Source organism: Molossus molossus, unplaced genomic scaffold, assembly GCF_014108415.1.
Source record: "Molossus molossus isolate mMolMol1 unplaced genomic scaffold, mMolMol1.p scaffold_m16_p_2, whole genome shotgun sequence".
NCBI classification, from domain to species: Eukaryota; Metazoa; Chordata; class Mammalia; order Chiroptera; family Molossidae; genus Molossus; species Molossus molossus.
In genome coordinates this window covers 67534391-67547744 of record NW_023425355.1, presented here as the reverse complement: position 1 = coordinate 67547744, position 13354 = coordinate 67534391, and the positions used below count along the sequence as shown (strand labels likewise).

Below are 13354 nucleotides of genomic sequence, written 5' to 3'. Positions count from 1 at the left end.
TTATTTAAATTTTTAAATAATGTATTTTTCTCTAATACTGTACTATTTTTAAAATAACCTCACCTGATTACATTTTTCTATTGCTTTTTAGAGTAGAAGGGAGGACAGGAGAGAGAGAAACATCCATGTGAGAGAAACACATCGATTAGTTGCCTCCTGCCTGACCCTGACAGGGGTTGGGGATTGAACCAGCAACCAAGGTATGTGCCCTTGAACTGGAATCGAAATCATGACTCTTTGGTCTGCAGGCCCACAATATAAGGGCTCGGCCATACCACCCAGGGCTAACGTACTTTTTAATTTATTGATGTTCTTGTGTGTATGTGTGCGGGGAGAGAAACATTGATTTACTGATTTGTCGTTCCACTTATTTATGCATTCATTGGTTGCTCCTTGTATATGGGATCGAACTCACAACACTGGCCCATGGGAACGACGTCTTAACCAACTGAACTACCTGCCTAGGACTGGGTTTCACTTTATTATTAATGTTGCTTTCATGTCAGATCATATTCTCTTCGGTAATGAACATCTTTTAGTAAATGCATCAATCAATGAAAGTTAAAAGTGCTGGGCTAAGCCCTAGCAATGCTTTGAGGACCTGATGGTTTATCAGTGTGAGGAAAGCCTGTACTATTTGAAAGTCCCTTGGAAGTGGATGGAAATTCATTTCTAGTTGAGTTTGTATATTTAGAAAAACTCCTCTCCTAGTTGCAAAGTTAAATGTTCCGCCAATTAACAGAAATTCTAAGTCCGTTATAGACAGGTCACAATCTGTGTTTTAGGCTGATGATCTCCAACAGTTAATAAAATGTAGAAGAGTCTGCAGAGGGCATTCAAAACAGCAGCTATGCTAGTTTCTACAGCTCCTCACAGCCAAACCTGTCAACGTGGAGGAAGTCTCAACAAACCCTATAAGGGTGATGACTATAATGATGGTTCATATCTTCACCCTATGTAATTTTATGGTAATTGAGAGCCAAATAAGCTCTAGCCCCTTTTTACTGCCCAGTTCCCAGCACACTCTGGAAGTGTCTGAGAAACTTTTCCCTGCAACCTCTTAAAGCAGATTGGAACAATAACAACAGTATTGACAAGCTCCCAATCAGCACAGTTCCCTTCATTAAAGGAGCCCCGAAAGATTCCAAAACACTCATTAATGGAATCTGACAAAGCTTGGAAGGAGGGAAGACTTGCCCATTTCCAGTTTTCTGATGGCTAAGGGGAGACTGGGTTCCAGACAGGTGAGAGTAGAGAAGAATTGGGGGTCTTGGACTACCTTTATTCCATGGGACTCGGGAGTTGAGTCCCGTGTTCTGGACCCACCTCTTTAGCTGCATGCAATTAGCAAGTCGCTTCCCTTCTCTTTGCCTCAGTTTCCCTACGTGCAGAAGGAGGGTTTGGGCCAGTTTTCTAAGGTCAACCCTGACTTTGTCCCATTGCCTAGCAGTTGTTGTCCTTCCCCGCCCCACCCCACTTCAGTTTGGTTAGACTGGTAGCAGAACCAAGTGTGCTGTGGAGAGGCAGGGAGGCGAATGCCTGCCAGGGTTCTGAACAAGGTGGTGTTCCATGAGCACCATTAGGTGGAAGCAGGTCTGAAGAGCCCAGCTGAGGAGGCTTTAGGGCGAGTTCTGAGTCTCAAGTCCCCCTGGTGCCTGCAGACAAACAATATGAGTAGTAATGCCAGGCCCTTACCCTCCTGGCCCAGAAACTGGTCGGTTAGGAGCGACCTCTAAGGCAGCGGGAGTGGGGTAGGGCAGGTATCAAAGCCGTGAGTAGCGGGCCAGGTGGCCACACACAGAAGGCCTAGGACTGGAACATGGGCTTTCGGACAAGTCTCCAGCTGCTGGGTCACCCCGGACTTCGGCCCTTTATCCCAGGAAAATTAGCCTTTCCTCTCAGGATGGAGGACAGGGAGCCTCCGCCTCCCTGGAGGAGGGGAGGAAGGAGGAGTCCCGGTGGGGCGTGTCTCCGGAGGGAGCGCAGCGCGCCCGGTGCGGCCCCCTAGGAAGTGGATTTAGATGCTCCGGATCCAACTCCATTTCCAGGTTTTCTCCCATCCCGGCCCTACCAACTCCCGCCCGTCTCCGCCCCCCCCCCCCCGGGGCCGCCTGCCCCTACCCTGTGTGCCGCCCGCTGGGCCAAGTTTGTAGAGCTTCGTCCAGCTCTCCAGCCAGTGTATCAGCGGCGGAGCTGAGGAGGTCACAGCTGCGGGGCCGAGAGTGAGCCAGCCAAGGGGAGCCAGGACAGCGGAGCAGCGCCGGGCAGCCCGAGCCGCGCGCAGCGAGCGCCAGCCGCCGCCGCCGCTCACACCCACCGCGGGCCCCGCGGCTTCTGCCACCTTCCACTACTTCCCAGCGTCTCTGTCCCGCCGGCTGGCCGGCCAGCTCGCCCCACTCACTGCCCGTGCGGAGCCCCGAGATCACCAGTTCGCTCCTCCGCTCCCTTGGGCCACGCACCGTCTCTACACCCTCCTACTCCTTCCCCGGCGGGCGCCTGGTACCGGGGACCGTTGCCTGACGCGCGAGGCCCAGCTCCACTCTTCGCCCCGCGTCTCCTCCTCCTTCAGCTCTCCTCCCTCAACTCCTACTCCAACTCCCTCGCCCTCTAGCTCCACTCGCAAGACCCTGACTCCGCGCCTTTCGGCCTGCGCCCGCCAATTTCCATCCTGTCCCGAAGGTGGGAGCGCGTCCGTCCGGCCCGCATAATGGCACGGTTCGGCCTCCCCGCGCTTCTCTGCACCCTGGCCGTGTTCAGCGCCGCGCCGCTGGCAGCCGAGCTCAAGTCGAAAAGTTGCTCGGAAGTGCGACGTCTCTACGTGTCAAAAGGCTTCAACAAGAACGATGCCCCCACGCATGAGATCAACGGTAGGTGTGAGCCCCTGGGGGGGCGAGCCTAGAGACGAGGCATCCCAGAGAAAGGGCCACGGAAGCCCCCTCGCCCCGCCGCCCCCTACGCCTGACGCAGGTAGCCTAGAGGGAGAACTCGAGGGTGAGCCCCGGCGGCTTAGAAGGTTCCCGCGAACGCGGCGGTTCCCCGCTGAATTGCCTGGTGCCACTCCGGCACACTGACCCCCTCACTCCCCGTAGTCTTCCTGGTCCCAGGAAACCCCAGAGGACCCTGGTCCGCTGAGTGCACGTCACTCGCTCCCTCCCCTTTTCCGGGTTGAACTTCTTACTGGGCTCCCCGCTTTGTTGTGTGGGCGATGAGGGGCCGGGTCAGGGTGGACGTCGCCAGTGGAGTGATTGGGAGAGACTTCTAGAGGTTGCCAGATTCCGGGGAGCGCAAAACGTGGAACTTGAATTGATGTTTTATTGATATTGTTTAAAAACCTTCTGCCCACCTCTCTCGCACCGTTGAGACGGATTAGTTTTAGTAGCTACAGCGGCTTTAGGAGTCGCCTTTAAAAAGTAAAAGACTTTCCATCCCTCAAACCTGACTTGGGAACTGTCCTGTTTTCCGGAAGTTGTGGGACGAGAAGGGTCTTTGGCCCCTTTCTTTTTTTCTCATCTCATTTTAAGGGTTAATTGCACACTGACTTACAAACCTTTGAGAGGACTGATTACAGGAAACCTGAATCTCAGCTAGGAGGTGGTTATGCAAATAGATACTATTTAGCCTGCAAAAAATTCCCTAGATTTCGGCCCTTGGGGTAATGTCGGGGGATTTGTGAAAGCCTTTCTTGGAGCACCAATGAGGTAGCTTTCGGGCCTGCACCCTTCACCTCTCCTCGAAAGGCCCGCGGAGGTGGCCAGGCAGGTACCCAGCCGGGTTGCACTCTTCTCATTCTCGGAGGCCAATTGTTGAGCGCAGTCTGGTGGGCTGCGCTGGGTCCAGAGGCCGCGCAGGTAGCCCATTCGCATGGAGGGTTCAGAAAGAAATACGAATCATTGCTGGCTGGTGTCCAGCATAACTTAACGGAGAAGTGAGAGATTCGAGCCCAGGGGCCAAGCCTCCATTCTGAACCTTCCGTGGAAGTGAGCAGAGCCCCTCTTTACCTGGAGGTTATGGTCACTCAGGTGGGGCGAGCAGGGGGCCGGCAGTCGGCAAAGGAAATACTGTAATTTCAAGCAGACACTTCCAAAAGCTTAGGAAGACTTGGGGGTCATATTTTGGAAGGACTATTAATAACCTTGGAGATTAAGTGCAGCCATCAATTACAAAGGTAATTGAGGGAAGTTTCTGGGCACTTTCCGAGTGTAACCAGCATCTGTCTAGAAATAGAACCCAAGAAGTTGTTGGAGCAGCGTTGAAGCCCACTGCACCCTGGCAGTTATCAAATAATTCGCACACTACTGACTAGAGACTGCCCTTGAGGTGCCTGTCCTTTTGGGAGCTCAAGTATGCCCTAACAGCGGCATGATTTTATTGGTGATAGAGCCCTGAAAAGCCCTTTCTTTCCACCATTCTCCCTCCCGCCCAGGAAGAAAAAGCGAAGTGAACCAGCAGCCAGTGAAGCTTGGGGGCTCCACAGGTTAGACCTGGTGCCTTTGTGCCCTGCACAGTTTGAGCCTGGGCCCAGGGGAGATGATTGGAGAGAAGGTTAAAGTTGTCATACCAACATTTTGAAGGGATAGATGCAGTGATGCACTTAATGGGAATGTGACAAGTTTTCATTTTCTGCTCCTGCAAACGATATGTGCCTTTGAGATGGACTGGAGGTATTCAGGGAGTGGGTTGTGAATTGGCCCTCCCCACTTACTCCAATTGTGCCCTGTGTAGTCTAGCAGCTGCAGCACATCTTCCCCAGGCAGCATCTCAGGAAAAAAAAGTTTGATGAGTGCTCAAGGGCTGTACTAGGTGTTCCCTTTGATTGTCATGACCCCCAGAAAACACCTGAGGAATATTTTTGATGGAATGTCTACCTGGATATTTTCCTTCCAAAGATAGGAGAGTTACTAGTGACCAGCAGCAGGAAATGGAAGCTAATGTGCTCAGACCCAAAACAATTTATTCTTTTTGTCTTGTCCTTCATCTCCCTCCCAGGGCTGCTGCTTTTATTTCCCCTTTTGAATGACCTACTGGACTGCATTCTCCTGAGGAACAAAGGAAGTGCCTTTTTAGCTGGAATCCTTGGAAGACCACCAAGGATTTTAGCTCATGCAGTGCAATTTCGCACCACTTTCAACAATAACAAAAATGCATGACTGAATGGCTCAAAAATGTGGAGTGTTAGAGGCATTCATTTGAGGCTAGGACACTGTCACAACACAGACAGACCCAAGTAAATATCTTTAGATGGCCAGTATAGAAACAGGGGTAATCTTTACTGTCAGCTTGGCCTCTCCAGATGCATACATTAGCCTTGTCTTCCCTGGGCTACACTGGAATAATTTTGGTCATTTTGGGGAGTATAATCAGTATAATGACTTGTATTCAGCTTATGTTTGAATGAATTAATTGATGGGCACTTTCCCTGGTTGTGGGGGGGTGGTTATATATAGACATAGACATAGACATAGACATAGACATAGACATAGACATAGACATATAGATACTGTATTTGTAAATGCAAAAGTCCAGGGTCAAAGTATCGGGGGTGCCTAGCCTCAGGCCTAGCCCAAGTTTAAGGTTTTGTTCCTAAAGGCCTTGCACTTGCCTTCTGGAAGTTTGAACAGGCCATAACAATACTCCATATTCTTAAATACTCTCAGTCTTTTTATATCACAATTAAGATAATTTGATATGCTCTCAAGGATGTCAGGGAGTGCATCATGCTGACAGGGGTTCCAAATGAAGTCCGGCAGGTATCCCTGGACTTACCCAGTAATGAGTAGCCAAGATGCCATGATCACAAGGGGTCTTTAACACAAAGGATAGGTTTTTGTTTAACCATCAATGGACATATCTTTTTGGAGTGCCTAGTATGTGCAGTATTCTGTGTTTGGCATAGTGGAGGAAAGAAGGACAGGAGGGGCCTCTACCACTAAAACCTTTCCTGGTAGTAGAGAGATAAGCCATGTACATACATAGTTGGAATACAATATGGTGTGATAAGTACCATGTGAGTGGCACAGATCAGGAGAAAGGAGTACCCAGGAAGTTCCAAGGGAGAAGGGATTTGGGACTCAAGTATTAGCTAGGTACTGCTAGTTGACTAATAACATAATATTAAAAAGAAGTTTTAAAACCTAACCGTTTTCATTGTGCCTTCCTCCATAAAGACAAGATAAAGGATATGCAATAATTGGCATTTTATTACTAATCTGTTCTTTGTTGAAATTGTCTTTAAGAGTGAGATGGTTAGAAACATTCTTAAACTTGCCAAAGGTCCCTTCCATAGTGACATCGAATGATGTCAATAAAGAACTGTGTGTTATAGTTGTGATTTTGAAGTTTTTGTTTCCTGTTCCCATCTATGTTCATGAGCAATACACCTGTGAGTGTGCTGGTGTGCACATGTGCATGCACACATGTAAACACACACACACATACACACAGAGACAAATACATGTCCCAAAGGATTCTGGGAATTATATAAGCTATTTTAGGATTACATGGAATAAAAGTGTATGTAAGGGGAGAGGTAGGAATACTTTCTGGTGGTACTGAGTTGATTATTACATGTATGACACAAAACACCTACATTTGTATTTGTATTCAAGATTTGTATTCTCTCTTCCCTAGTTTAAGTAGATGAGTTGGATTTTGCAGAAAACTTGTGTTTTTCTATTCTGTTGGAATCATTAGTTTGGCTCCCTGTGTTCCACTTGAGAAGAGGGGCTAACGGACTTATAAGCCACAGGACTTGTCAGTATAGAAATTGTCCCAGGTAGTATAGGAACTATCACCTGGACATGCTCATAAAAGGGGGAAAAAAAAAAAAAACTTAGCAAAAATTCTGGCTTATGTAGCTGTATCTCTCATTAGAACATACAACTGTAAAATGTTTTATTCAGCATACTTACTATTTTTCTTTTTTATTTGACTCACACTGGGCTGCATGCAATTTCAGGACTAGCTGGAGACTATATAGAGCAAGAAATGAGAAAGGAAATTTATGTTTTTACAAGGGAAACAACATGAGCGCTAAGCTAAACCAGTTGGAAGTGAATCTCTGGCTCCCTAGTAAGAGTAACTGTTTTACCACTGAGGTTGTTCTCATATATGTTTACAAAAAATTCACTTTGGCCTTGTGGAAAGGGCCAGTAGCTATTGAGTATTTTTTCTGGGCCTGGTCTTACTCTAAAGGCTTTATTTATTTATTTATGTTACAGATGTTTCTCCTTTTCCCCCCCACTGATACCCCCTCTCCCTCCTCACCCTGTCCCCAGCTTTGTTGTCCATGTCCATTGTTCATGCATATATGCATATAAGTTCTGTGGTTTATCCCTCTCCCCTCTTCTGGTGGTTGTCAGTCTGTACTCCACTTCCACGTCTCTGGGACTACCCCATTCCTCAGACAGTTATGTTCATTATATTCCACAAATAAGTGATATCATGTGATATTTGTCTTTCTCTGCTTGGCTTGTTTCGCTTAGGATAATACTCTCCAGGTCCCTCCATGTCATCTCAAAGGATAAGAGATCTTTCTTTCATACAGCTGCATAGTACTCCATTGTGTGTATATGTACCACTGCTTTTTTATCCATTTGTCTACTGATGGACATTTGGGCTGTTTCCAGATCTTAGCTATTGTAAATAGTGCTGCTACGAACATGGGGGTACATATATTCTTTCTGATTGGTGTTTCAGGCTTATATTCCTAGAAGTGGGATCACTTGGTCAAATGGCAGTTCATTTTTTTAATTTTTTGAGGTAACACCATATTGTTTTCCATAGTGGCTGTACCAGTCTGCATTCCCACCAGCAGTGTACTAGAGTCCCGTTTTCTCCACACCCTCGCCAACACTTGTTTGATGATTTGTTGATGGCGGCCATTCTGACAGGAGTGAGGTGATATTTCATTGTTGTTTTAATTTACATCTCTCTGATGATTAGTGATGTTGAGCATTTCTTCATATGTCTCTTGGCCATTTGTATGTCCTGTTTAGAGAGGTGTCTATTTAGTTCCTCTGCCCATTTTTTAATTGGGTTCTTTGTCTTCCTCTTGTTGACCTGTTTGAGCACTCTATATATATTGGAAATTAACCCCCTATTTGATGTATCATTGGCAGTTATGCTCCCCCATAGAGTGGGTTGCCTTCTCATTTTGGTGGTTGTTTCTTTTGCTGTGCAGAAGCTTTTGAGTTTGATATAATCCCATGTGTTCATTTTCTCCTTTGTTTCTGTTGCTTAGGTGATGTATCAGTGAAAATTCTGCTGTATATGATGTCTGAAATTATGTTGCTTACAGTTTCTTCTAGGATTTTTATGGATTCATGAGTCACAATTAAGTCTTTTATCCATTTTGAGTTCATTCTTGCGTATGGTGTAAGTTGATGGTCTAGTGTCATTTTTTTGCATGTAGCTGTCCACTTTTCCCAACACCATTTATTAAAGAGGCTGTTTTTACTTCACTGTATGCTCTTGCTCCCTTTTTCAAATATTAATTGAGCATATTGTCTTGGGTCGATTTCTGGGATCTCTATTCTGTTCCATTGATCTGTTTGCCTGTTCTTGTGCCAGTACCAGGCTGTTTTGATTATAGTGGCTTTGTAGTATAACCTGAAATCTGGTAATGTGATCCCTCCAACTTTGTTCTTCTTTTTCAAGATTTCTGTGGCTATTTGGGGTCTTTTTTGGTTCCATATGAACTTTTGAAGTATTTGTTCTAGTTCTGTGAAGTATGAGGGCTTTTTAAGAGACCATTTAAAAATCCGCAGCAGCCCTGGTGGTTTGGCTCAGCAGTTAGAGTGTCAGCCCACAGACCAAAGTGTCTTGGGTTTGATTCCGGTCAAGGGTATGTACCTCGGTTTCAGTTCCATCCCTGGCCCTACTGAGGGTGCTGTGGGAGGCAGCCAATTGATGCATCTCACATCCTTGTTTCTCTCTGTCTCTCCCCCCCCCTTTCCTCCTCCTCCCTTTTCCCCACTCTATCTGAAGATACATGGAAAAACATCCATAGGTAAGGATTAAAAAAAACCCACAGCAACCATATGAAGTCATAATTATTACCTTCATCACCCCCATTCTACCGACAAGGAAACTGAGATCCAAAGAGATTTATAAATATATTCAGTCTCACAGCTAGTGATGAATGGTAATGGTGGAATTTGAATCCAAGCTTAGGCTATGCTATGTTATACAGATGGTAAGACAAGAAAGTACCTTCCCAACTCCCATGAGGGCTGGTTTTAGAAATGTAAGCTGTGAGAGCGTCATCAGTTAAACAGTAAATGACCATTATCACAGCACTATTGTGATGCCATAGTAGGGAGGGTCCAATCATGTCCTTTGCAGGCAAATTGTTATACTCAGACATAGAGAATTTATTGTTAACAGTAGAAGCAATATAAATTGTAATTCCTGGGCCTTGTGGAGCCAGTGATGGTTTCTGAAGAGGTAAATGTTGTTAGTCAGGCTGTTTTAGGAAGATGGCTAGTGGCCCTGCTAGTTAAGAGTGGCTGAGGCAAAGAGGAAATAAAGGCAGGGAGAGCGGTTAGGGGGCTGTTTTAAATAATTGTTAACTGGTCTTAAATAATTCTTAACTGGTCTACCTGCCATTGTTACCTTCCCATTCCATCCTGAACATTGCCAGCCTCATTTCTTTACAGCAGTGTTTTGAATGGAGTCATTCCTCTGCTTTGAACTTCAGTGGCATCTCAAATGATATTTTCATTGAGTCACTTCTGAATTCCCCAGGGTTATGTACCTTCTTCCTCCCAATTCCCTGGTTCAATCAGGTCCACGCTCTTTGCACATAATTGGTTTGTATTATAGTTAATTGCATGTGCAGGCACATGTGTGTCTTTTCAGCTGTGAGTAACCTGAGGCCAGAGATGGCAGCCCTGGTGTTTGTATGCCCAACAGTACCAAGTGGAATAGTTAAAACAAGTGTATGTGTGTGTGTGTATGACAGACAATTCTATTGCATTCGTTTCCAGGACTCGAGTGCTATCATGGGAGTATACTGCCTTGATGATATATTGTCAACCTATGGTCTGTTACTCTCCTGGGAATCTTTTGGGTGTCAACTTATGAAGTGAACTAAATTTAGGGTTAAATCTCCATGATATGTTGGTATAACGTGGAGAATGTTTTTATTCTTTGGGGGGAGTGCCTGTCTTTACCACTTCATTAATAAGAGTGTTATGGGAATTTTTCTGAAAGATTCAGAATTCTGTTTTTCTTTCCGCTTTGAGTTATATACTACTTTAAGTAATAAACAAATGTGACTTCTGTGATTAAGCAGTTTAGAACGAATTTAGAACTATAATTTAACACAGATTCAAGATATAGAGCTGTTCAATGCACATTGGTTAACTTTTAAAAACTTTGAGTTTATATTCTTTACTGAACAAGAACACAGACTTAAGGATATCAGACATTTTATATAAGTAGACACACTAAAATACGAAAGAGTAAGAACTAGCATTTTCAGTTCCACTTGGTTAAACATCTGTTGCTTACTATAGAGAACATGAAAGTGCAGAAAATTCATGAAGCAACTCAATCCTGGAGGTAATTTGAAATATTATATTTAAGTTCTTATGCATTTAATTCAGCAATCTGGTGGGAGAGAAAAATCAAAGAGATCTATCAGCCAGGTATTCAACTTTTGGAAAAGAAACTCTGGCAAATGTTAGAAATTAGGAAAAAAATTGAATGGAAGAGTTAAAAAAGTCAATAACCTCCAGGAAGCCTGGAAACTATGTAAAAACATCTTATTGGAAGCCCAGATAAATGTGTGCGAGACATCAAAAAGACCAGCTGCTTGGGGGAAGAAAAAAAGAACCCTGCATGACTAACTGGCAGAGTAAAAGAGGCTGCTTCAGGGAAAAAGGCATCTTTCACAAAATGGAAAGAGTTTAAGCCAAGAGAAGATGGAAGTCTACAAAGTATGGCAGGGCAGGTACAAACTAGAAATTAAGTGAGCCAAAAGAGAATTGGAGGTGATAGAAATTAAGTGGGCTGAAAGAGAATTGGAGATAAACCTGACAAGGGAATGAAAAAAGCCCATGTGATGATAATATTGAAAAGGATAGGCTGAATGTAACTTATCAGAGGAAAAGCAATATGGCTTCTTTAAGGGGAAATCATGCCTGAATAACCTTCCAGAGTTCTTTGGGAAAAAAAGTGGATACTACAGTGAAGCAGACATAAATAGTGTAGGTTTTTAAGAATGATGCTATGGGATTCCAAGGCAAAGAATATTTAGAAAATATGTTTACTTTGGGATAAATGGGGATGTTGGTTTATTAAGGAGAAAAAGTAATAGAAGAGAAACACCACTGTCTTAGATAGAATAGTTTACATGGAGAGGACATGGTTTGTTGGAAAGAGCAGTTCTAGCCTACCTCTGACAAATTAGTTGTCTCATACCTTTGGTGAGATTCTTTCTCTTTTGTCTGAAAACTGTGAGTGTTGGGGTGTTAGAGTGCTGGATTAGGTTAGGGATTCTCAACCCTGGCTACACATTAGAACCACCTGGAGAACTTTTAAAATCCTGTGTCTGGGTACCACCCCAGACTAATTAAATCATACATTCTGGTAGTGTGACTAGGTCATGGTAATTTTTTAAAAGCTCTCCAGTGGTTCTGATGAGCAGCCATACTCCAGAACCACTACCCTAGATGATTTCTGAGGCCCCCTCCATCTTTGATATTGTCATTCTAAATTTTCAATGAAATTCATCAAAATGTTATCTCAGTTTAGCGCTTTAATTTAAACTTATTGCATGCTTATGTGTTAATTTCAACTAACTTGGATTTCAGAGGAAGGTTTGTTACACTTGGAAATATATATATTTTTATCAAGATTTATTATATGCCATAACCAGTGATGCTTCACTGAGAGTAAAGATAAGACCACGGCATTGAAAGTGCTTTGGACAGAATTAGATAGAAAGTAATCCAGACTTGTCATTTATTGATTAGGTGTCAGTGTGCTGGGTGATATTTTTCTCTTTCTCTTTATTGGTGAAATAAAAAAAAAATCTATCTCTTACTTTAATGTCCTGTTTGCCATGTATCTTATCAAGTGATAGAAGTGCGGTAAATCCCTAGGTTTCTGGCCGGCACATCCATCCAGAACATACCTGGGAATGTGGAAGTAAGCAGGAAAGCTAAATGATGGAAACAGCTGTCACGAAGCCCATGCATTCTATCTACATGGTAAAAGAGCTTAAAAAAAATTATCATCTGTAGTCATTGAATGAATAGCTCTTCCATCAACAGCAGAATGCTAGGTGCTGGGGATTCAGAGGTTTAAAATAGGAACTAAGCTTTTGAGGTGCTTACATTCAAATTAGGTAGATAGGGTTTAAAAGTTGAAGATAAAGATTAGGTTATGGCTTCCCATATCATGACTGATTAGAAGTAACAGGTATGCTGGTTGGAGAGTGGTGGGCTAAGAGGAAGGGATGGCTTTAGAGGTGGGCAAGGTGACATCTGGGAGAAGTGACCAATGCCAGTGTGAAACAGGGTGGGGAGGCCAGAAGCTGAAAAGTAGACCCAGTATTTACTGATCTTGGCAATTTTAGACATTTTAGGTGGATGAATGCTTAGAGGAACCTCTGTAAACCTTGAGGACACTAGCACATTTCAGGGTAGTACTACATAATTGTGTTTGGTATATTTTGATTTAAAAGTTTGGAAAGTTTTATTTTAGGAAAAGGGGACATATTTAAAATACAAAAATTGCTCTTGAAAGAGGAAAGTTCAGTTAACTTACACATTTTACCTGTTTAGAGCACCTAGTTTCCCAACAGTGGTGGATCAGTAAGGAGTGAATTCTATGTATCACTTCCCGTTTCTTTAAAAAATAGGTTAAAGGCTGCATATTATTAATTCAGAGGCTTATTTATGTCAGAGATCTTGGTTGGTGATTTTGTTCCTTAGCACCTTCTCTTCTAAGCTTTCTAGAACATCTAAGTTATATGTAGTTTCTAATACTGTTACTTTGCTGTGCTCAGCTTGGGAAACTGACATTCTGACCTGAAGTCACAAGAGGCAAGAGTTGGTTTTTAGTTAGAGGTGATAGGTCTAAATATTTGAATAAAGGTTTCCATTTTAAACATTTACCAAACTAAGTAAATGTATAATCATAATTAAAGAAACACTAGAAGTTAAGTATAGGAGTGTTATATTAAAAATAAGGATACATTCAGTGGTCCCTGTCTCTGACCTTGTGGCTATTTGAACCCTAAACAAAAAAAGAAACCCTTCTTGCTCAGTCATGTTGATCTGAGAGGCCATGGATGTCTAATTTCTATCACATGGCATGGCACATAGTAGGTATTGGAGAAATGTTT

The 13354-nt window shown here is 43.8% G+C and overlaps 1 protein-coding gene across 1 annotated transcript in view; it reads left to right on the top strand.

Annotated features, from left to right (window-relative positions):
* The first annotated feature begins 2193 nt into the window (after positions 1–2193).
* GPC4 (glypican 4) overlaps positions 2194–13354 on the top strand; it is a 179268-nt gene continuing 168107 nt past the window's right edge. Inside the window, exon 1 of the mRNA XM_036270692.1 lies at positions 2194–2867. Coding sequence (XP_036126585.1) covers positions 2708–2867 — 160 coding nt within the window. The 5' untranslated portion in view covers positions 2194–2707. The remainder of the gene's footprint in view (positions 2868–13354) is intronic.